Source organism: Capricornis sumatraensis, chromosome 8 (genome assembly GCF_032405125.1).
Source record: "Capricornis sumatraensis isolate serow.1 chromosome 8, serow.2, whole genome shotgun sequence".
Lineage (NCBI taxonomy): Eukaryota > Metazoa > Chordata > Mammalia > Artiodactyla > Bovidae > Capricornis > Capricornis sumatraensis.
In genome coordinates this window covers 86,681,115-86,701,920 of record NC_091076.1, presented here as the reverse complement: position 1 = coordinate 86,701,920, position 20,806 = coordinate 86,681,115, and the positions used below count along the sequence as shown (strand labels likewise).

Sequence of the window (20,806 nt, the reverse complement as noted above, 5' to 3'; positions counted from 1 at the left end):
GAGAGGGGCAGGGGAGTTGGGGGGCTGTCACCCCGGCCGCGGGGGACTCCGGGCTGGCTCCATCCGCTCCATCCCAAGAAGAGGGGTAGGGGTCAGCGAGAGGGGTCCTGGAACCGGAGGAAACGTGGCGGGGTGGATATTTCGGAGAGAGAAGGTTTGCAGGAAGCAGGAGGCGAGGCGGGCGGGGCAGGACCAGGAGATCTGACTGGGAGGATGCTCTGTGCGTGTGTGCGTGCGTGTGTGTGTGCGTGCGTGTGTGTGTGTGTGTGTGTGTGTGTGTGTGTGTGTGTCTGAGAGAGAGAGAGAGAGGAGGAGGAGGGGGAGGGAGAGAGAGAGAGAGAGAAGGAGAGGAACCACCTCCCGCCCTGCCAGGCCCGGCTGGATGCGGGGGTCCCCGCCCCGCAGGCAGATACTCGTAGCGTCGCTTCTGCGGGGATCCGCGGGGGTCCCCAGGGAAGAGGCAACGCGGAGGGCGCGCGGCGGCGAGGCGGGAGACAAAGAACGGGTGGAGGGAGGGAGAGTGGGAGGGAGGGGCGGAGGCGGCGGGAGCACCACGAAGGAGGAGGCGCCCGGGTGTCGGGATTCTAATTGCCGGTACTCCGCGGCCAGTGGGAGTCGGGCGGGTGTGAGCGCCCAGAGAGGCGGCCCCATCTTAGGACGCAAGGGGCTTCTGACTCCTCTGCAAGGCCTGTGAGGGCTCCTGACTCATTCAATAGGCAACCACAGAGCAACTGGGAGCGCTGAAGCGGGAGGGGACCGTGAGGAACAGAATCGACCTGGTCCTGGCCATCGTGGCTCACAGCATTGTCAAGGGGACAGACGAGCAGAGAGGCCCTCAGGAGAGCGGCCCGTGAGCCTGGGTTCGCAGAGGACACTTCAGCGTGGGGAGAGCCCACCCAGGGAGCCCCTCCTTGTCTGTGGGTGGCTGAGGAGGTGGGGCAAGGGCTGTGTGTGGAGGAAGGACTACTGAAGAGCGGCCGCGTTGGCTACTTCTGCAGGCCAGGCTAGGGTAGAAGCGCTAGTGGCTAGCCGGGGAGGGAGGAAACAGGCTAGGGTAGAAGCGCTAGTGGCTAGCCGGGGAGGGAGGAAAAGGGAGGAAGAAGGACGCATGGGGTGGGGAGATTGCACCTTTTCCTACCAGCCATAGTGGGAAAAGTAAGAGGAGTGACGGGCTCCGATCTGCATTTTAGGAAGAACACCTTGGTTCCTTTGGAGAAGGCAGCCTGAAGGCTGTGGCACGCCTCATGAGGCTGTTGAGTTGATGGTGGTGGGCACAAAGATCAAAGATCACGATGAGAACTATTAAGACTATAGAATTGAAGAAACCGACAGGGTTTGGGGACTGGCTGGCCACTGAGGGAGAAAGAGGGTCTAGATGATTGCAGGTCTTGGCTTGAGGCCCTGGATGTAGAGGGGGATGGGAGTGAATGAGATCAGACTTGGACCTGGTGAGCTGGAGGTGATGGTAGGCCAGCCAGGGGAGACAAAAATCAACTAGCTACTGTACTGAGATGGCTTGGTGGTGTGTGTGTGTGTGTGCGCGTGTGCGCACACGCGCGTGTGCATGTGCACGCATGCTCTAAGCACTGTACTAAGCCCTTTTCTCAATGTCACCCTCATGATAAACCCATGAGGTGGGTGTTTCTATTGCCCCCTTTGTTCAAGAGCAGGTGGTAAGGTTGGACAAGTGGGTCCAGGCTCAGGGGAGAGGTTGCATACCTCTATCCCTCATTCGGGAGGGGTAGAGTTGCCTGATGGTCTGCCAGAGTCGCTGCAGTCCCAGGTCTCTGAGAAGCTGTGGGAGGTGGCGTGTTGAGCCCAGATGGTATTGGGACCATAGGTGAGGATGATAAATTTTAGGGGGTAAGATCCAAGGAGATCTATGGGAGTTTGGGTATCTCTGTCTTCAGAATCTGCTGGCAGCTGTGAGTTGCTGGCTAGATTGTGGAGGTCTGGGGAGGTCCTAATGGGGCTGTCTGGGGTCTTTAAAGAGAACATGGTTTGCAGGCATTTGGTGAGATCTGGGTGGTAGGCTGGAGTCGGGGATTGATTATATAACCCTCATAGGGAATGGGGAGATGATGGGTATGTAAAGTCAGGGCTGGGGCAGGTTCTGTGGGAGGGTGCCTATAGGTCATAAGACCCCCTGTTCCTATAGGCCATTGGACCCCCAGATGAAATCCCCCTCATCTGATTTCCCTCCCTTGTGGCAAGTGTTGGGCTGTCACAAACCTGCTCAAGCTCCTAGGAACTGGGAAGGGGGCAGGGCTGGACTGGAGTAATGCCTCACATAGGTTTGCCCATGTGGCTTGCCCTTGATGTGTCTCACAGGTGAGTCATATCTCAGGCCTGAAAAACCTTGCAAAGCTATACCCACCATCCCCAGCCACACACTATACTTAAGATTTGGGGGGCTACTTTCTGAAAGGGTTCCACCTTTGGGAACATACAGTGTGCAAGCCCCTCACCTAATACACAGGACAGACAGGCATAGGACTCCACCCTGGATGCTCAACTCTGATCAGATCAGATCAACAGAAGCCTTCATCACAACTCCCATGTCTGCCTCAATACCCAGGGAGGTCCAGCCACTTCACTTCTGGGAACTTGGCTAGGTTGCCTGAGCAGGGCCTAAGTTACCTGTAAGTCAGGAGATATGACCAGTGACCTTGCGGTTTGGTGGTTTCTGATCCTGGGTTTCAGCCACCTGAAACTGTCTTCCCTGAAGCGTTCCAAGGAGGAGCCACTTGTAAGAGAAGATGGCTCTCATGAAAATGCATGGCCACCATCTCCAGGTTGCCAGGTGATTCTCGAGTGGCAGAACTGGACTGGCTCTATATGGCCCTGAGGTAACTAGGACTTTTGAAGGGAAGCTATCAGAAGCCAGAATTTGGCTTGACATGGAGACTTGGGTGATGAGCCATCCAGAAGGGAGTGGCCAGCACAGGAACTGACTGCAACTGGGAGTTCTGGTTGAGGTCACTCATCTCAGGTTTATCAGGAACCCACCAAGGTGGTCCTGAAGGGCCCTAATTTGGGGACTTCCATTCTTTAGGGCAGAGAGGTCTGTGAGAATCTTTTTTGGGGCCAGGCAACTGAAGACAAGTGCCTCGTGGTTCAGTTTTTTTCACATATAGCACACAGCTTCCCAAAGCAAGGGAAGGCTGGTGTTGGGGGTGGGCCCCCTGCTCTCATCTCTCTTTGGGGCTTGTCTTTGGAACCCTGGCGTCTGGACTCCCAGACCCATTGGTATTAGAACTGGTGAGTTAGCAACCAGAGCTGCTGGCAGGATAGAGGGCTAGGACTACTTCTCTCTGGCCAACCCCAGAGGGATTTTCTAAGACCCTGGGCACAAAACTGCTCTATCACTTCCCATCCCCAGCTACCACCTCCACCTTTAATCTTTCCTGTACCTTCTACAGGGTGCCTAGTGGGAGAGTAGGGGCTGGGTATCTCCATTACCGTGTCTAACCCATCCTCTGAATTCCATTGGAGGCCTTATAAGAAAGAGCTGAAAGCGATGAGCCTAAGGAATGCTCTAGAAATCCCAGTCCAGAGGGATGGGAGCTGGGGTGGCAAGCGGAGTTTGCAAGAACAAGGGTTCTCATAAAGCTCCTCAGGGTCAGAGGTAGCACTGGCAGACCGCCTGACTCAGACTGGCGCCCCTCACCCACTCCCGCGAATCAAGAAACCAGGCAGCAAAGCTCTGGGGACTGCTTTTATGGGGGTGACCTGACAGAGGGCATGATCCGTACAAAACCGGGAACAATACATACATATATATATTATATACAGAGACGCAGTCCTGCAAAAGGCGGGGCGAGGGTGGCCCTCGGCCGGAGAAACCGGAAGCCCCCCCCAACAGCCCCGCCCCTGGCCCCGCCCCCTCCATCTGCTGAGGCCGAGGTGGTGAATTGCACGGGCCCAGGCATTGTGACAGCCAGCTCTTTCAGGGGGTAGGCGCACATCTCGGGGCAGGAAGAGATTGCTGAAATACTGATTGATGGCATGGCCTATTTACAGGGGACGAGAGGAAGCCAAAACGGATGGTACAGGGGTTGTTTTTTTAAAAAAGAACAAAAACCCAGGCTGAGGCAGGGGCATGAGGAAGGGGCAAAAATGAGATGGTTTCTGAAAGGGGAGGGGACCTGAGGTAGGGGTCTCACCTCCCTTGGTCCAAGCCCCGATTTGGGGTTAAAGTGGGGAAACAGAGTCGATTTCACTTAGAAAGCAGGCTGCTAGCAGCGCAGCCCTGGTCTCCAAAAAGAAGAAAAGTAGTAAAATTTTGCCCTCCAGTCAAAACACTGGAAAACTGTGGGTGTGGGTGGGGTGAGGCTGAATCTCTGTGATGTTAGTACAAGGCTTCCAGGTGTGGCCCTGCATAGGGCAGGACGGGACTTGGCTCTCCAGTAAGAAATGTTCCCCTTGCCTAAAATCAGGCCCTCTAAACTGACCTCTTCTCCTCCCTTGCATTGCCAGGCTTGGCCAGGACACCTGGACCCCAAAGAGGCCACACAACGGTTCCAGGAGGAGGTTATGGCTATTTGGCACCTGGGGGAGGGGAGGCACAAGGAGAAATTGAGGGCTGCTGCCCCAGGAGAAGGGGGAGCTGGACACCATGTCCTGGACTCTTCCCCTTTTCATGAAGGATACATGAGAAATCAGTGCAGGGTCAGGCCCAGCCTCCAGGCTCTGAGCGGACTCTATCCCTCCTGGGAGGGTGGACAAGGATGGGAGGTGTGGAGACAACCCTTCCCAGCAGGAGGATAAGAATGCAACAGAACAGCACAATGATAGGGGAGGAGGGAAGGGCCAAGACGGCAGAATCTCAAGTCAAGAGGCCCAGGGACCACCTAGGAGCTCCGCGATCAGGAGGCAGCCTCCAGGCGGTGAGATGCTGGGAGAGCCCCCAGCCCCATTCCAGTCCAGAGACAAAGGCTGGAGGCTGTGAAGTCTGGCAGTTTGGTCTGCAGGTCCTTGTGTTCATCCACCACCCAGGCCAGCCCCTGGCATTCCACGGCCTCTGTGCCCCAGCCCCATGGGCAAGGAGGCCATCCTTCCAGCCCTGGTCTGCCTGGGCCACCTTAAGGGGCCTATATGATGTGGGCCCTCTGGTCCCTGAAGCTGGGTGAGGTGGGGTGGAGGCATGGGGGAGTCGGGGCACCTGTCCCCAGGCTGATAGGGGGCGGGGTCAAGTATTGAGGACAGGGGAGGGAGGACAATGGGAGGGGATTAATTATTGTCCCGTTAAGGAATGATTCCTGTTAAGTAGAATTGGAATTCCTCAGTGTTTGCAGGTTTCCTTCCAGTTCTGAGATCTGAAAAAAAAGGGAAGAAGGCATCAGGACTAAGCACTGGCCTCAGGCCCTGCCCCGCCTGGCCCCCTGCTGGGGACATGACCCTGGGCTCCCTCCAGGATCCACAGGGTGAGTGAGCTGCTGCTCCCTCCTGCCCCTGGGGCATCCTGGGCCTACCTTGTCCAGGAGCTTGTCCATCTCCTCCTTCCTCGCCAACTCTGACTCCTCCAGAACCCTGCGCTGTGCTGTCTCCTTTTTCAGAAACTCAATCTCCCTGGGGATCAGTGGGAGACAGACAGTGGGTAAGGCTGTGTGGTCTGGCTTCCATTCAGAGAGTCTCAGGGTCTTCAGCCCTGTCCTTGGCTCCACCTGGGCAGCTCTTGCCCACTCCTTGTTCTCAGGTCTGGAGATCCCCAGCCTTCCCAAAGCCTCTGGGGCCTGGCTTGTTGGCTCTGGCACCCAGTCATTACGAACCCAGGCACCCCCTCAACAGGACCCTCCAACTTCTGTGCTCCTGGCCCCCCTACTTGGCTGGGGTGGGGAGGGAAGGGCACCACAGGCCTCTCCATCCTCCTGAGGTCCAGGGCTCCCAGCCCCCACACGTACTTCTGCTGGTAGTCTTTGATGAGGCGCTTGGCCTTGCTGTATTTGCGCTCCAAGGCCTGGTACTGGGCCTGGGTCTCCCGCAGGTGCTCGTCCACAGCCTGGCACAGGCTCTGGGCCTCACCCCAATAGCCCTCCAGTTTTTCCATGCGTTCCTTGTTCTCCTCCACGCTCTGCTCCAGCTGGGCCTTCTCCACCCGCCACCGCCCCTTCTCCTGCTCCAGGCTCTGCAGCTGAGAGGAAGGAACAGCCCTGGGTTGGTGGGGACGACAGTCTCTGGATGATTCCGGCAGATATAGAGCCCACTGCCCCCCAAATACTGACTCTCCTTGGCTGAGCCTGGGAACCGAAACCCGGAGAGGGAGGACCCCATCTGTCCCAGCCAGGAGCCCTGACACGTGCTACACTCCTAGAAGGCAGGCCGCCCGCGTTCATCACTGACAATCTCCGTGACCTGGGGTAAGGCCACTTTTATCTTAAGCTGCACTCCTCCCATCAGTAAAGTGGGACTGATTCCTGCCTTGCCAAGCTCACAAAGGCTACACAGTGTGATGGTAGATGGGTGAGAACAGGGCACCATTGCCCTCTGTTCCCTCTCTGTAGCCCTGGCTTCTGCGGCTTCCTAAATAGTCCTGGCTGCTCGCCTAGCACCCGTGCCACCCCAGTGCAGACCTCCTAGCTCCACAGCCCAGTCATAGGGCCTCTGTTCCTGCTGTACTCACTTTCTTCACCACCTCTGTGCATTGAGCCCCAAATCTCCAGCCCAACTTTTCTTCGGGTTCCTCAGAGGCACCCTGCCCCAAACTTGGCCCCACCCATACAAACTTATTCCTCCTTTTCTGACTAGCCCACCTCCATCCAAAGGTGCCATCATCTCACTGCCACCCCAGTGCTGAGCTTCAAGCGCCTGACTGCCCCTCCAACCTAGCAAGGGTGTGTAAACACCCCTTGGCCTCTGTGTCTCAGCCGCACAGGCCTTCCTACACATCCTTGGACCTACATTCCCTCTTGCTGCAGGGCTTCGCCTCCCCGTTCCCTGTGCCTGGAATGCTCCCATCTACCCTCCCCCACTGCCTCATCATTTCCCACGAGCTCAGCCTTATATCACTTCCCCAGAAGTCTCCTGTGATTCTCTCTGACAGCACAGCCCCCCACATTCCAGCTTCATCAGGTTCCACGAGCTCTAGGAGTTCAGCGACCTGTCCTCTGCTATAAAGCCTGTGTCAACTTCTATGTACAAATGTTGGTGTGCAGACTCTAAGCCACACAGGGCATCTTTTGCCCATCACATGAACTGGATGGTGCCACACACCTAGAAAGAAAGTGAAAGCTGCTCAGTCGTGTCTGACTCTTTGCGACCCCATGGACGATAGCCCGCCAGGCTACTCTTGCCTGTAGCCTCAGGCAAGAATACTAGAGCGGGTAGCCATTCCCTTCTCCAGGGGATCTTTCCAACCCAGGGACTGAACCCAGGTCTCCCACACTGCAGGCAGATTCTTTTACCATCTGACCCACCAGGGAAACCCAAAGGTGTTTATAAATTAAAAGACCTTTGACTTGTTCCTTCCCTTCATGCTCTGCACCTACTCTAAAGAACATGAATTGTCACCTCGACCTGCGAAATGCAACTCGAATCCATCCTTCCTATACACCCTCTGCCTGTGCCCTGGGTAGCCCTGCCCATACCTGCCAGGGCACCACTTGGGCCTCTAGCTGGTTCACCAGTCTCCAAGTCCTGCTCACCCTCATGCCTCCCACTTTGGGGGTAGTGACCTTCCTCCTCCTGGTCTCATATGGCCACAGGATCCAGGCTGGAGTCCTCAGTGGGGAGTCAGGATACTGCTACAGCCCATCCTGGCAATCCAGCTCTACCTCCCCATGGCCCCTGCCCTGGAATGGCTGCCATAGCCTGCAGGTCTCTTTCCAAAGCCAGCCTCCACGCTCAAACGTTTGTCTCCCTGCCAGGAATGCCCTTCCTCTGCCTCAGTCACCTAAACCCTTTCTTCCCTCTGGGGCTCAGCTTCACACTCTCCTGTCTCCAGGCATGTTGGTCTAAGCCCACATATGGGAATGCACCTGTGTGTGCCTGGGTGGCCCAATGTGTGCAAAACCCGTGTGCCTCTGCCTCTCCCTACCACACTGGAGTCCCGTGGGGATCGGGACTCCTAATGCCCAGGCCCAGTAGGGGCCCAGCACAGACTGTGCTTTGGAAGTCTGTATCTATGCCTGTAAGGGTGCTGGCACCCAGTATGCTTGTGCGGGTATCTGTACATGTCATCTCTCTGAGAATGTGCATGTTCCATGAAACGTCCTATATCTCACAGCAGACAGACACGTAAGCAGATGGACACAAAAGTCTTGCTTGTGAAGCATGATGGGTCCACTGTCCTCATGTTATGTCTGAGCAGAGTGGGTGTCTCTAGGTCTCTCAGTGGGTGGGTCTGTGGGTACCATGTACCTGGGATCTGGGCTGGTGTTTGATCTCTGGGTGGTTTGCATTTAGGCTAGGCTAAATGCTAGGCTTTAATGTAGAGGACATGTGTGGGACTGTGTGAACGTGAAGACATCCACGTTCAGCTATTAGAGGGCTGACAGCTAATAGCTCAACTTTTTATTAAGCAACTATTATGTGTTCTATGGTCCTGGCACTATCATCAAACCATTTTATGGAGAATGAGGCCCAGAGCAGGAAGTGAGTGGTGGAGAGATGGTCTACAGCTTGAGCTCTTAACACTAGCCTCCCTTACTTCGGAGCAGCTTGTTTTCCATGCGCCTGTGGGTGGTGGACAAGGGTTGGCATGTACAGCTGTGAGGGTGAAGACTGTCCCCCGCCATGGCCTCAGCCTCCCCCACTTCCCGCCGCTCTTACCTTTCTCTTCAGCTGCTGGATCTCTGCCTCAGTCACAGCATGCTTAATCTGGAGCTGTGGGGGCGAGGGCACAGACACTCAGCTCTGGCTGGGGCAGGGAGTGCTGCAGCACTGAATACTAGCCTGCCCTTGCCCTCCACCAGCCCAGGGACCCCTCTGCGCACCTCCTTGAACTTGTGCACCAGCTTCTCGGGCTCCATGTCCACAGGGGACAGGGCATCTTCATTCTCTGCCAGCTCGAACACCTCGATGGCCATCTCGCCCCCTGGGAACGTGGGGCTGAGCTCCTCATCCTCGTCGGTGGCATACTCTCCCGTCTGTGAAGGGGAACAGGAGGCTGTGTTCCCTGCCCACGCCAGCCTCCCTCAGCCCTGATGACTAGGGCTGAGACCAGCAGTGGTTGGTCCACGGCAGACTGGGAGCAACCAGGGATGTGGTTCATGACCTCCTCCCTCAGCCAGGGGCCCACACCAGGGGCATGGTTTTGACTTCAGGAGAGTCTCCTGAAGGCAGGGGTTATCCCCTAAAAGACTAAGACCCCTGAAGAAACAGTCTTTGCTTTCCCCTTCTCACGCAGCAGGTCCCCTGAGGTCTAGAGCTGTCTCCTTCCTCAGACTAGTTCCCCTCAGGGTGGCGGCTCTTAGAGGGAACTATGTTTCCTTTGTAGGACCAGGACGGCTTTCTGAAGACAGAGGATGTGACTCCTCCATCAGATTAGAGATTCTTTAAGGGAGGGATGTGCACTCCCTCTCAGGTTAGGGGCTCCCCCAGGACAGGAGTGGCACTCTGGGGTTCTTCACAAGGCCTGGGAAAGTGGCAGAGGCAGGGGACAGCTGTAATGCTCCATCAGGCCACCAGGGGACGATGACGCTCCCAGCCAAGTGGAGTCCCTACCTCCTCGTCATCCTCGCCGTACTGGGCGTATCTCTGCTCCATCATCTCCCGCTGCCATCGCTCCTGTTCCAGGGTCTGCTGAATTAGCTGGGCCACCTCACTCTGCTCACCGGGCCGCTCCCGGCCAATCATAAACCTGCAGGGGCACCAGCGCTGTCTCCTTTCCCTCTGTCCTTAGCTGGAAATGCCACCATCCTCCCCGTTGGTACTCCCCTCTCAATACCCAGGTCCTCCCAGGGGAGGTGAAGTGAGAGGGCCCGAGTCCAGAGGCTGCAGAGTGTTAATAATGAATGGGGGAACAGGGGGCCCTTATTGGGTTTCTTCCCAGGAGTAGCAGAGACTCATTAGCCCTCCTGGCCAGTTCGGGGGATGGGGAGATGTCAGCCAAACTTCAGGCTAGGTTGTCGGGGACATGAGGTCAAGAGGTGCCAATGTAGCTCTTCCCTCACCACATGGGAGAAAATGAGGCAGGGGACTGGCAAAGCTGACCCTGGAGCTGTGGAGGGGTGTCTTATATGCTCTCCAAGTCCTTGAGCTTCAGGAAGGGGCAGGATGATGGCGACTGGAGATTAGGATGGAAAGGAAATCGTGGAACTTCCAGGCACCAGCCCCTCCTCTCCGTGGCCACCCACATCCTGTTTCTCTCTACCACCCTTTCCTGGGGGCAGTGCCCCTTTAGGAGTGGGCAGGGAGTTGTCCCTGAATGTTATGCCAGAGATGAACATAGGGAGCCTCTAACCCAACCTCTTCAGTTGGCAGACCCAAGGAGGAGAGTCCTCACAGACTATACCAGGCTAGAGGGAGGGAGGGATAAACCCCAATCTGGATGGCATCCTTCCTGCACATCTTGGGATCTTCAATGAATGAGTCAGGACAGACGGGGGAAAGAAGACGAGCAAGAGGCCAGTCTGGAGGCATGGTGGACAACAGGCCTGATGGCTGAGTGCTGGTGGCCAGCAGTGGTCAGGGGCAGGAGACGTGAAGGGAGATGGGGCAACGGACGAGCACACAGCAATTCCTTTCCACAGTGGAAACTTCTCTGTAAGTTGGGCCACAGAGGATCTTAACTGGGTGTGGGAAGGCGGGCAAAGTGGCCAGATGAGGGCTGAGCCTCCTGTCTGCTCCCACTCCCCACGCCCCCACCCTCCTGGGCCTCACCGCACGCGGCCCTTGGTATTCCGGAGCACGGAGGCTGCAAAGCTCTGGGTCACTCCCACCAGACTCGTTCCATCCACCTCCACCAGAAGATCGTTCACCTGGATCCTGGGGACGGGCGAGGGGGAGGTGGGTGACATTGGTTAGGGGATCCTGAGGGGAACTGTGGAGCTGGGGTAGACATGGCCCACTTCCCATCAGAAACTCAAGCTCAGTCCCCACAGGAACCCGGTACTTAGTCTACTTGCATAAGAGGCATGAGGCTGGAGGATCAGGTATCAGCCAGGCCGGTGGGCAGTGAGACCCAGGCAGGCACACTTCCCAAGACAATCACACACTAGTCCCTTCCTCCATCACTCGACAGACCAGCGTGACATCCACAGAGTTCCTCATGGCCACGCACACCAGCTAGGGCCTCTAGCACACACGTGACATGCAGCCAGCCCTCTTACACACCCATTCTGCACAGACCTGAGCCCACAGATTTCTTTCAATTGCCCGAGACCTGTGTTCACTACAGTCCCACAGGGTTAGTCCTGCCACCACACGTGCACAGCCCCCAGTACACTCCAGCTATGGCGCTGGAAGCCCTGTTCCCCGACTCCCACAAGGAGAGATGGGAGTGGCCCAGCCTGACCGCAAGGGGGACGAAAGCATGGGCGGGACACTTGGCCACCTCCATCCTCCACTCCCATCTCCCCTCAGAGTGCCAGGCCTCCTCGCAGGGCTCCCACACAGAAGAGGAGGAAATGATTTGCTGTAAACAGTTTGCCCCCACCACCCACCGCACATGGGGATACCCTCACACGCACACACACTCCTCAACTGGCCAACAGGCAACCATGGGAAAGGCTCTAGGAAGTTCAAATGAGGGAGTAAGTAAAAGAGCAGGGGTGGTCACCTTCCTTTCTCTGCTCACTCCCACCCCTGCCCGCCATGGCATCTGGGCTGCGGCAGACAGAAGCTTCCTGAATGAGGCAACTCCACCTCTAGCAGCATGACCCCAGTCCTCACAGGAACAAACAGTCACCTCTGCCACATGGAGGGGTCTGGGCTTAGAGGTAGCACAAGGCACCCTGATACTAACCTTTAACTTACAGCCTGGGGGTGCCCTACAGCCGTTCCCACTCCCCCTCAGCAATTCACGCACAGTGGGGAGGCTCCAAAGGGCTCACTGGGCTGCCCAGAACTCCAGGGGATCTTTCCTGAGCCCTCTGACCCACAGAACTCACACCTTCCAGCCTCAGGGGCCAAACATAAGCACGTAGGCAAGGAGCAGCCTCCTCCCAGGCCCACCCCCACGGGCTCTTCTAACCTCATAAGACACCTGAATCCCGTGGTCTCTAGCTCCAGCTACACCTGCCTGCTTTCAATGCCCTGCCTGGGACACTGCACACCCCACTCCTGCTCATGCTTTAGGTCTCAACTCCAATGTCACTTCCTCCAGGAAGACCTCCCTGAAACCCCAAGGGGTCAAGCCCTCCTGACTGAGGCTTTAGTGCCACCCTGTACTTTTGTCCATTTCACCATTTCCTGCGTGCCCTCTTGAATGCCCATCTGCCTTACTACACTACATGCTTCTTCAGGGCAAGGCCCTCATCACTGACTCCCAGGGCCTGGCACCAGCCCTGCAACAGTGTCACAGGCTCAGTATTTCCTAAATGAAAAAGACAGCTCAATGTGTACTCTACTAGGCACAGAGCCTCCGCACCCACGCTCTCCTCACCATGGCCCGAAACACAACACCTACACAGCATGCAAGTGCCACGGAGCCAAGGGCCCTGTCTGTGCTGCTCACTGCTCCCTGGGGAGTGGGCCAGCAACAGGCACAGTGGTCTCCGCAAACATCTGAGCCCCACACAGGCACTGGCCCATGACCTGCCCGGTGACCTGCCCCACAGACGGTGGCTGGTAAAGGAAGGGGAGGCGGTACCTGCCGTCCCGATGGGCTGCGCCGCCCTCAGTCACGGTCTTGACGAAGATGCCCAGCTTCTCAAGGCCCATGTCCGCCCCGGCCCCCATGCCAATGATGCTGATGCCCAGGCCCTCGGAGTCTGTGAAGCAGAGGGTGATGAGAAGCCAGTAGGGGGGCAGGATGGGTTGAGGATTTGCAGGGGAGAGAGTGAGAGGCCCATCCCCAGCCCTCACAGTGGGGCACAGCCTCACCTCAAGAAGCAGTCTCCATGCTGAGGGGATGTCCCACATCTGGTTCTGTCACTCCCTCTTTGCCAAGCCAACTAGGATGCTCTTGGGTCACTGTCTGCCCTCTGCCCCAGCCAAAGAACTGATGGGCAGCAGGGCGTGCTGAGGGGGCACTACGTGTATGCAGATGAGGTGTGTAGTGCCCATGGGGACCGGTGGGGGAGCCCCAAGGGGGCTGATCGCCCCCCTCCCTAAGCAGTGTCATCCCTGCTCACAGCCTCAGTGACTCAAGACCTCCTGCTTTTCTCTCCCGCAAGACCCACTCCTCTCTCCACAGCTGCACCCCTCTGTCTCATGGGCCTCTGACATCTGAACGAGATCTTCCCCCACAAATAGGCTTTTCCAGCCTGCCCCCGCTTCACAGGGCCTGGGAGTCACCTGGATTCCTCCCTCCCCCTGCAGCCTCTGTGGAAGCCAAGTAACCCCCGAATCCCGTCAATCCCACCTTCCAAGAATCTCTCAAATCCACCCCCCTTCCCACACGGCAATCACCGTGTCCACACCACAGGGGCCCCTCTCCAACCATGTACCACCCTCTGCCCCACAGCACAGCTTCGTATAGTCTCTCTAGAATACCTTTCTCACACCTTGCAAGGCTGCCAGTCCATGTTAGAAAAGTGGTCGACATGGTCTTGTATGCACAGCCTTCTCCCCCACCCTCCGAATCTACCAGGTCTCTCTCCTCTTTTCTGCAGACTCCCCTCATCTCCTCTTCAGAGTTCAACTCAAGCGTCTCTTTCCTTGGGGATCCCCCCAGGTCTGGTCAGGTCTCCTGTTAAATACTTTTACAGTGGCCCCTCCTTCCTTTCCCGGCCCCCTCACTGTGCAAAGGATGCACTTAGATGTGAGCGTTCCAGCCATGCCTGCCCTCTCCCCACTCCATCGCTCTCCCACTGTGGCTTGGCCCACAGAGCCCAGGACCCAGCCCACAGTGCTCATGCGGGGCCTGGCAACTGCAGCAGCACAGAGTGCAGCGGGACAGCGTGGTGGTGGGGGTTTGGGCTGGGCTGAGTCTGTGTGGCTGAGGGTTGCTGACAGAGGTCCAGTTAGAGGAAGCAGAGCATCTCAGTGGAAGCCCTGAGGGTCCCCCCAGGGCGGAAGTTGGCACGAGGCAGAGGCCCAGTGGCCCAGCTCACCCTTCTCCAGCTCCACAGGGAACAGCTCCAACCTCTCCACCCGCTTCTCCAGCTCGTACTCAGCAGAGGCTGCCATGGGATCCACGTCCTCGTTGCGACGATCGTAGTCCTCGTTGGAGTAGGTGCTGAACACCTGGGGGAGAGGCTGCTTGTCAGAGGCGCCAATAGGAGGGCAAGGGCTAACCCAGTGAGAGGAGGCTGGAGGGGCAGGCTGCACCAACCACTGCGCTCCCCTCCTGCCAGAGGCCTCCCCAACCCCCAGAAAGGTTGAGGTGAGGCCTTCCCCAGCCCGTGCTGCTCCCAGCTCAGAGTGGAGCCCTTCCAGTTCCGAGTTAGGGGGCAAGGCAGAAAGGGACCTAGCCTTGCCACATCCCCACCATGACTCTCTCCTGCAGCCCTGACCACACAAGCATGGCCAGTTAGAGGCGGAAAGGAAGGTCAACGCTGGAGAAACTGTCCTACTCATGAACCCAGGCTCCCAGGCCAGAGAGAGGCCAACAGACAGTCCCCATCCCAGACAAAGACGAGGGTGGACACAGGCAGCAGGAGAGAGGAAGGAACACGCTGAGCAGAAGAGGGGAAGAGGAGGAGGGATAAGGAGTGGAAGAGATGCGGGAGGATGCCAGATGGGGAGGGGGGAGCGGGTGTGAGACACGGGGTTGGGGGGAGGAGAGAGAAGGGCAGAAAGAGGAAGCGGAGCACCAGGACCCAGCTAGCCTGGACCTGAAGCGGCCAGGGTGGAGGAGAGAGGCAGAAGGACCACTGGTACCCCCACGGAGAATGGGCAGGCCCTCCTCTTGAGGGGCCCCTATGGCCTTGCCCACATGGCCAGACCTCAATCTCCCTTCTGAACTGCAGCTCTCTGAGGTACTCCCCTTATCCCCAGGGTATTAGGAGGCCCCAGGCCCAATACCTTGCAGAAAGCAAGGAGAGCAGGCAAGTGGCAGGCAGCCTCCGACACTGTCCACAGTGAACCTGGCCTCACTGTCCTCTGTACTCCTCTGCTGGCTCAGCAGAAAGGGGAATCCCCAGCCTGATCCTCCTCCAAAGGACCGAGAAGGTAGGACAAGGGCCCTGCAGGAGTGCCTAAGTCTGGGTCCAGGCGGGGTGCTCCTGGTGGGAGGTTAATGAGCACCATTTGGGGTACCATGACATGTTCCCACTTCACAGCCTGCAGCGACAGGTTGGCACCACTTGGAGCCAAGCGGGGGCGATGAAGGGTAGCAGCAGCTCTATCAGATGGCTGGGCCTGAGGCCTGAGCAGCTGGAGTGGGACACTGTCTCCCCCGAGGCCCCTGCCAGGGTCCCTCTCCTCCAGAAGCAGGCGCTATGGGCACCCAGGCCAGCAGCTCTTGTGTCCCAGCCTTGGTTTAGTGTCACCCCCCAAGCACCATGGCTCCCACCAGGGGGCTCTAGCTGGGAGGGGCCTACATGGTCACTTAACTCACTGCCCTCAACTTTACAGCATCAGAAAAAGAGCGCAAACCCTTAGCGTTCTTTGTTGATGGTGCAGCAGTCAGACTGCCCTCTTGACATCTGGCCAGTAGCCCCAAGCTCCTGGGAGAAATGGGCCACCTAGTCCACATACAATGCACGATGCTAGACCCACTGTCCAAGGTCATGGGAGCCAGCCCATAGCAGGGTGGGATGAGACTGGTGGGTAGGTCACTGGACTTTGTCCCCACTGCACACAGGTCCCAAGCCCCAGGACAGGGCTGCCATGCGCCTAGATCTCGCAAACTGGCTTTGGCCCACTTCTGCATGCCAGTCCCTTGACCCTCACCCTCTATCCCAGCAGAGAGGGTCTCTTCATCCTCAGTCTGTGTGGTAGCCTGGGTCAACCAAACTCCTGCCCACCACGAGTAAGCACATGCAATTACACAAACACAGACACACAATGTGACCTCCAAAACACCCTCACAACCTGTCCTAGGCTTTGTCCTCCCTTCTTTTCTCAGATGATTAAATCCTGCCCCCTGCAGGAAACTCAGGCCGGAGGGTCAGAGGCCTCAGACCACCATTCACACTGCCCACCTCCATGTGTCCAGCCTATCCGAGGGCCCTGGGTCCAGTCCCCCTCTCCAGATAACTATCTAGAATTGAGGTTTCTGTCCTCAGCAGAAGCCTCTGTATTGTGGGCAACAATTGGGTCATCCGAGGGGCACAAGACCCTGGACTTAGTATCAGTGCAGGGGTGGGGGCAGAGAGAGGGAAAAACCGGGTAGGGAGGAAGACATCCCCAGCAAGGTCAAAAGTCAGACACACAAAGCGGCACCACACACCACAGGCGAGCGACTGTCACCAGGGAGTCAGGGAGCACTGCTCCAAATCATGTGCTATTTTTTACCCAAAAATCAGGGTAAGGTGTCAAATATAGACAGTCAGAGGCTCAGGACTAAAAGACCAAACTCTACCTCTGAGGGGATCAGGCAGCTCAGAGAACTGCTGTGGCAGGGCCGTGGGGTGTCCTGACCCCCTCAGTGGTCCCCACTTGCATCCTCAGTGTCCCAAGAAACACCCCATATCCTTCAGTTCTCTGCCTCCAGGATCCCAGCACTTCAGAAAAGGAGAGGAGAGGCAAAAAGGCTTGTGAGGTCACAGCCTGGGGGAAGGGGCTGGCCTGAGTGGGGAGCTGCCCTTCCCAGGCCCCCTGGGGTGGGAGGTGGAAGAGGAACAGAGGTTAAGATGCTGGGGCAGGTGGGAGGAAATGGGCAGCTTCAGTGTCCAGGACTTATGGAAATTTCAATCAAACAGAGGGGGGTTTGACTGGGGAGGGGTAAAGGCTGAACTTTCCTTGGCCTTGACACCCCCATACAGCAGACTCGGACTTGGGCACAGCTGAGCTAGGGGTGGTGAGAAAAAGTCTTTAAGCTGAATGTGCCAGCCAAGAATAGAGGGTAGTGCACTGCAGGCGGATTCTTTACCATCTGAGCCACCAGGGAAGCCTCAGGAAACTGGGGGCTGGGGTTCTTAATTCTCCCAGGGATCTCTCCCAGCACTCTCCTGAGGATCTGAGGGCACTGGCACAACCCACAAACCAATCACCAACAGTGTATGTGCCCCCCAAAAGGGAGGACCTTCTGTCCTTTCAGGGTACCCAGAGAATGAGGCAAGAGCGCTTGGTGCCTGCCAACACCAAGAGCAAAAGCAGGAGGCTGCTGCCAGGCACCTGGGAGTTTCCCAGCCCCACCCCCTCCTCCTCCATACCCTGCTGAAGGCCTAGGCTCCTCAAAACCCACAGAAAGTGCCTGCCTATGTAACCTTGTACCCCCACCTCGGGAGCTGGCCCAGCACAGACCCCAGGGAACAGGGCCCCCAGTCACATGGTCCCAGCTCAGCTCAACCTCAGAGACCTGCTTCCCTCTTTCACTTCTGCAAAGTTGGGGTGAGGGCTACAGCCAGTTTGAAGGAGGGGCTGCACCTTCGTTTTGGGAAGTTTCTGGCTCCTCCACCCCCGTGTGCAGCTCTGGTGCAGGAGGAAAGCAGGGGTGTTTCTAAGCTCCTCATGCCCCTCTGATCCAGAGCAGAGTAAGGACCAAAGCCGGGGTGCTCTTCTGAGGTCACAGGTACACACAGACACACACACACACCTTCCCACCACTTAAGCCCAGGCCTCTGGCAGTCTCCGGAGGGAGAATGTCTGGAAAAGGAAGGGAAAGCAGGTGTCCCCGGACCGGCGCAGGGCAGGGTGGGGCAGCAGGCAGAGGAACCCGAGGGCAGGTCAGGGCAGGCCACCTCATCTCAGGCCTAAATATTCTCCCCCTCTGACAAACAGCTGGAAGTCCCCCACGCCCCCCTCAGGGAGGTAACTTCTGGGAAGGGGGCTGGGTGACAGGGCTGACTCAGCCTGCCAAAGCCGGCTGGCTGGCGAGGCGGGGGCGACTGCGCGCACGTGGCAGGGGCGGCGCGGGGGCGGGGAGGGGGGCTCACTCACTTGGATGGGCGCTGTGCTGAAATGGATCTTTCGGCTCGGGGCCGGGTCCTCTTCTTCCGAGAGCCCTGGGATCTCCACGCACCCCGACTCGGGCTCGTAGGGGGGCTCCCCCTCCTCCTCCTCTTCGTCGTCCTCCTCCAGGGCACTGCCCCCAGAGTCCTCCCCCAGCCCACTGTAGGCGCTCACGTCCACCAAGTCCGCCTCCGAGAAGTCCTCCTTTTTGGACTCGTCTATGTCCTCGGGGGCCACGTCCGGGGCCCGGCCATTGCCCACCCCCTTTTCAGGCAGCGCCACGGTCGCCGCCTCCCCCTCGGGAGCCGCCTGAGCCTTCTGCTCCTCAGGCGCCGGGCTAGCGGTGGTTGCCAAGGCGCTGCCATTCTCCAGGGCCGCGTGGACTGTCACCTCCGCCTGGATCACCTCTGTGGGCGCTGCCTCGGCCTCCGACTCCCCGCTCTCCTCCACCTCCACCGGCTTAATCTTGCGCACCTCCCGGGGCTTGGGGGGCGGCCGGGCGGGGGCCACTCGGTGCTGCGGGGGCTGCTGCCCTCCGGGGCCGCGCTCCTTCTCGGCTGGGGCATCCCCCGATGGGGCGGGCGGCGGCGGGGGCGGCTGAAACACCCGGGACCGCTTACTGACCAGCTTCGAGTTGACCTGGGGAATCCCGGCGGCCGCGGCCCTGGGCAGCCCGGGCCCGCGGTGGAGGCCGGTCCTCGAGTCGGCCTTCTCAAAGACAGCGCTTAGCTGGCTGACCGTCGGAGACACGGCGTCGGCGTCCAGCTTGTCCAGCGCCTCGGTACTGCCGTTGAAGCGCACCACGACGTCCAGCTTCCGGTCCTGCAGGCCGGCGCGCTCCTGCCTCAGCAGCCGCCGCGCCGCGGCCTCCTTGTCGCCGCCCGCGGCCGCGGGGACGCTCCGTTCGAACAGCTTCCGCGTCTCCTGCAACCGGGACGGCGGGTGTGGCGGTGGCGCGGGCTGCGCGGAGGGCGCGGGCTTGGAGTCGAAGCGGCTCACGCGCTCCGATACGCTGGTGCCCAGCTTCAACAGGGCGCTATGGTCCACGTTCTCGTTCAGGCTGCTGGCCCGCGGCAACGACAAGCGCACGCCGCGCTCGGGCGCCCGCAGGGCCTCGGTGGGGCCCGCGCCGCCGCTCGCATCACCCGGCGCGCCCGCCGTCGTGCCCATCTGCAGGAACATACTTTTGATGCGATGGACGTTGGAGCCATATTTCTTGTGGTGGGCTGCCTTGGGTGCCTCGTCGGGCCCGGGCGCGTCGGGAGGTTTCAGAGCCTGGATGCCCGCCTCGTAGGCGCTGCGGTGCGGGGAGGCGCTCCGGAGGGGACCCCCAGGCCCCCGTGGCTCCGTCTTCATCATAGTGGGGGGAGCTGGGTTCACATCCCAACGCTTCCCGCTCCCCCCTTCCAACAGGCGGCGGGCCAAGTCGGGACCACCGCCCCCTCCCCCAGAGAAAAGGAACCCCGAAAGGCCTTTTTAAAGCCTCCCCCCAAAACCAAGCTACCCAAAACAGTTAACCTCGCTTTAAAAAAAAAAGGAAAAAAGAATCTCCGAGCGCCCTGTGCGGATCGCCTCCCCCAACCAAGCTGCCAAAGACAGCCCGCCCTTCTACCAAAGCCCGAGCGGCCTGGTATGGTGGCCCCCACCCAAATTATAAAAGCGGCGCTCGGAGCCGGTGGGACCGCTTGCCCTGCAGCAGCGGAGGCGCCCGCTCACATCGTCCGAGGCGGTGTCAGCGGGGCTGGTAGCCCCGGCACCCCCTACCCCGGTCGGGGGCCTTGGCTCTCCAGGGGCCCGGCACCCGGGCGCCCATAGCTGCTCGGCCGGCCCGGGCCGCTCCGCCGCCGCCGCCGCCGCCGCCGCCGCCGCGCCACCCTCCCTCCCTCCCTCCCCCCCGCGCCCCGAGCCTCGGTCTTTCTCTGGCTCTGCCCGAGCGGCGGCTGCCGGAGACCAAGCGGCTGCCCTTCTCGCCGCCGCCGCTGGGGGACTGGCATCTCTGGGTCCTAAAGGGATCGGATTTCCGGGACCGGAGCCTGTGAGCCCTCCCCTTCCCCTCCACCCCAATGCATACTCCTCCCCTACCGGCCCTCGCCATAGCCTTCCGCTGACCCCAGTGGTTGGCCAGTCTTCTTCAACCCTTCCATTCCCAACCTCTGACTGTAGCTTTTCACAACATATATAACCTCACCCCCCCATTAAATATTAAGTAAGTGTGTTAGTCGCTCAGTCGTGTCGACTCTGCGACCCTATGGACTGTAGCCCACCAGGCTCCTCTATCCATGGAATTGTCCAGGCAAGAATACTAGAGTGGTTTGCCATTTCCTCCTCCGGGGAATCTTCCTGATCCAGGGATTGAACCCCGGGCTCCTGCATTGCAGGGAGATTCTTTTCCGCCTAAGCTACCAGGGAAGCCCTTCACTAAATATTGGGGGAAGGCAGTCCAACCACTCAGTAGCCTCAGTGTGGGCCTCTACTCTGAGTGTGGAGGGGGAATAATGGGGGAGAGACAAAGGATCATTTTTAAGATTCTCAGAGCTGCCTAGTCTGAACTTTTTTAAAATTCAGATTTCTGGATCCTCCCCCAGACTTTGTGAAGCAGAATCTCAGAGGCTGGCCTTGGAATCTGCATTTTAACAATAGGGAACCTTTGTACTTTGTAAGGTGTGAAACTTCGGCCCAATGTTTCTGGTCTCGTGGTGGAGGA

The 20,806-nt window shown here is 58.6% G+C and overlaps 1 protein-coding gene across 1 annotated transcript; it reads right to left on the bottom strand.

Moving 5' to 3' along the window:
- Window positions 1-3,737: 3,737 nt before the first annotated feature.
- Window positions 3,738-19,673, bottom strand: PPP1R9B (protein phosphatase 1 regulatory subunit 9B). The gene is made up of 10 exons (XM_068978112.1): window positions 18,091-19,673; window positions 14,157-14,289; window positions 12,752-12,872; window positions 10,822-10,926; window positions 9,664-9,799; window positions 8,934-9,086; window positions 8,770-8,823; window positions 5,904-6,133; window positions 5,475-5,571; window positions 3,738-5,318 (listed from the first exon to the last, which is right to left on the bottom strand). Exons 1-10 carry the CDS (start codon window positions 19,459-19,461, stop codon window positions 5,265-5,267), a joined length of 2,454 nt encoding a protein of 817 aa, XP_068834213.1. The 5' UTR covers window positions 19,462-19,673; the 3' UTR covers window positions 3,738-5,264.
- Window positions 19,674-20,806: the final 1,133 nt, after the last annotated feature.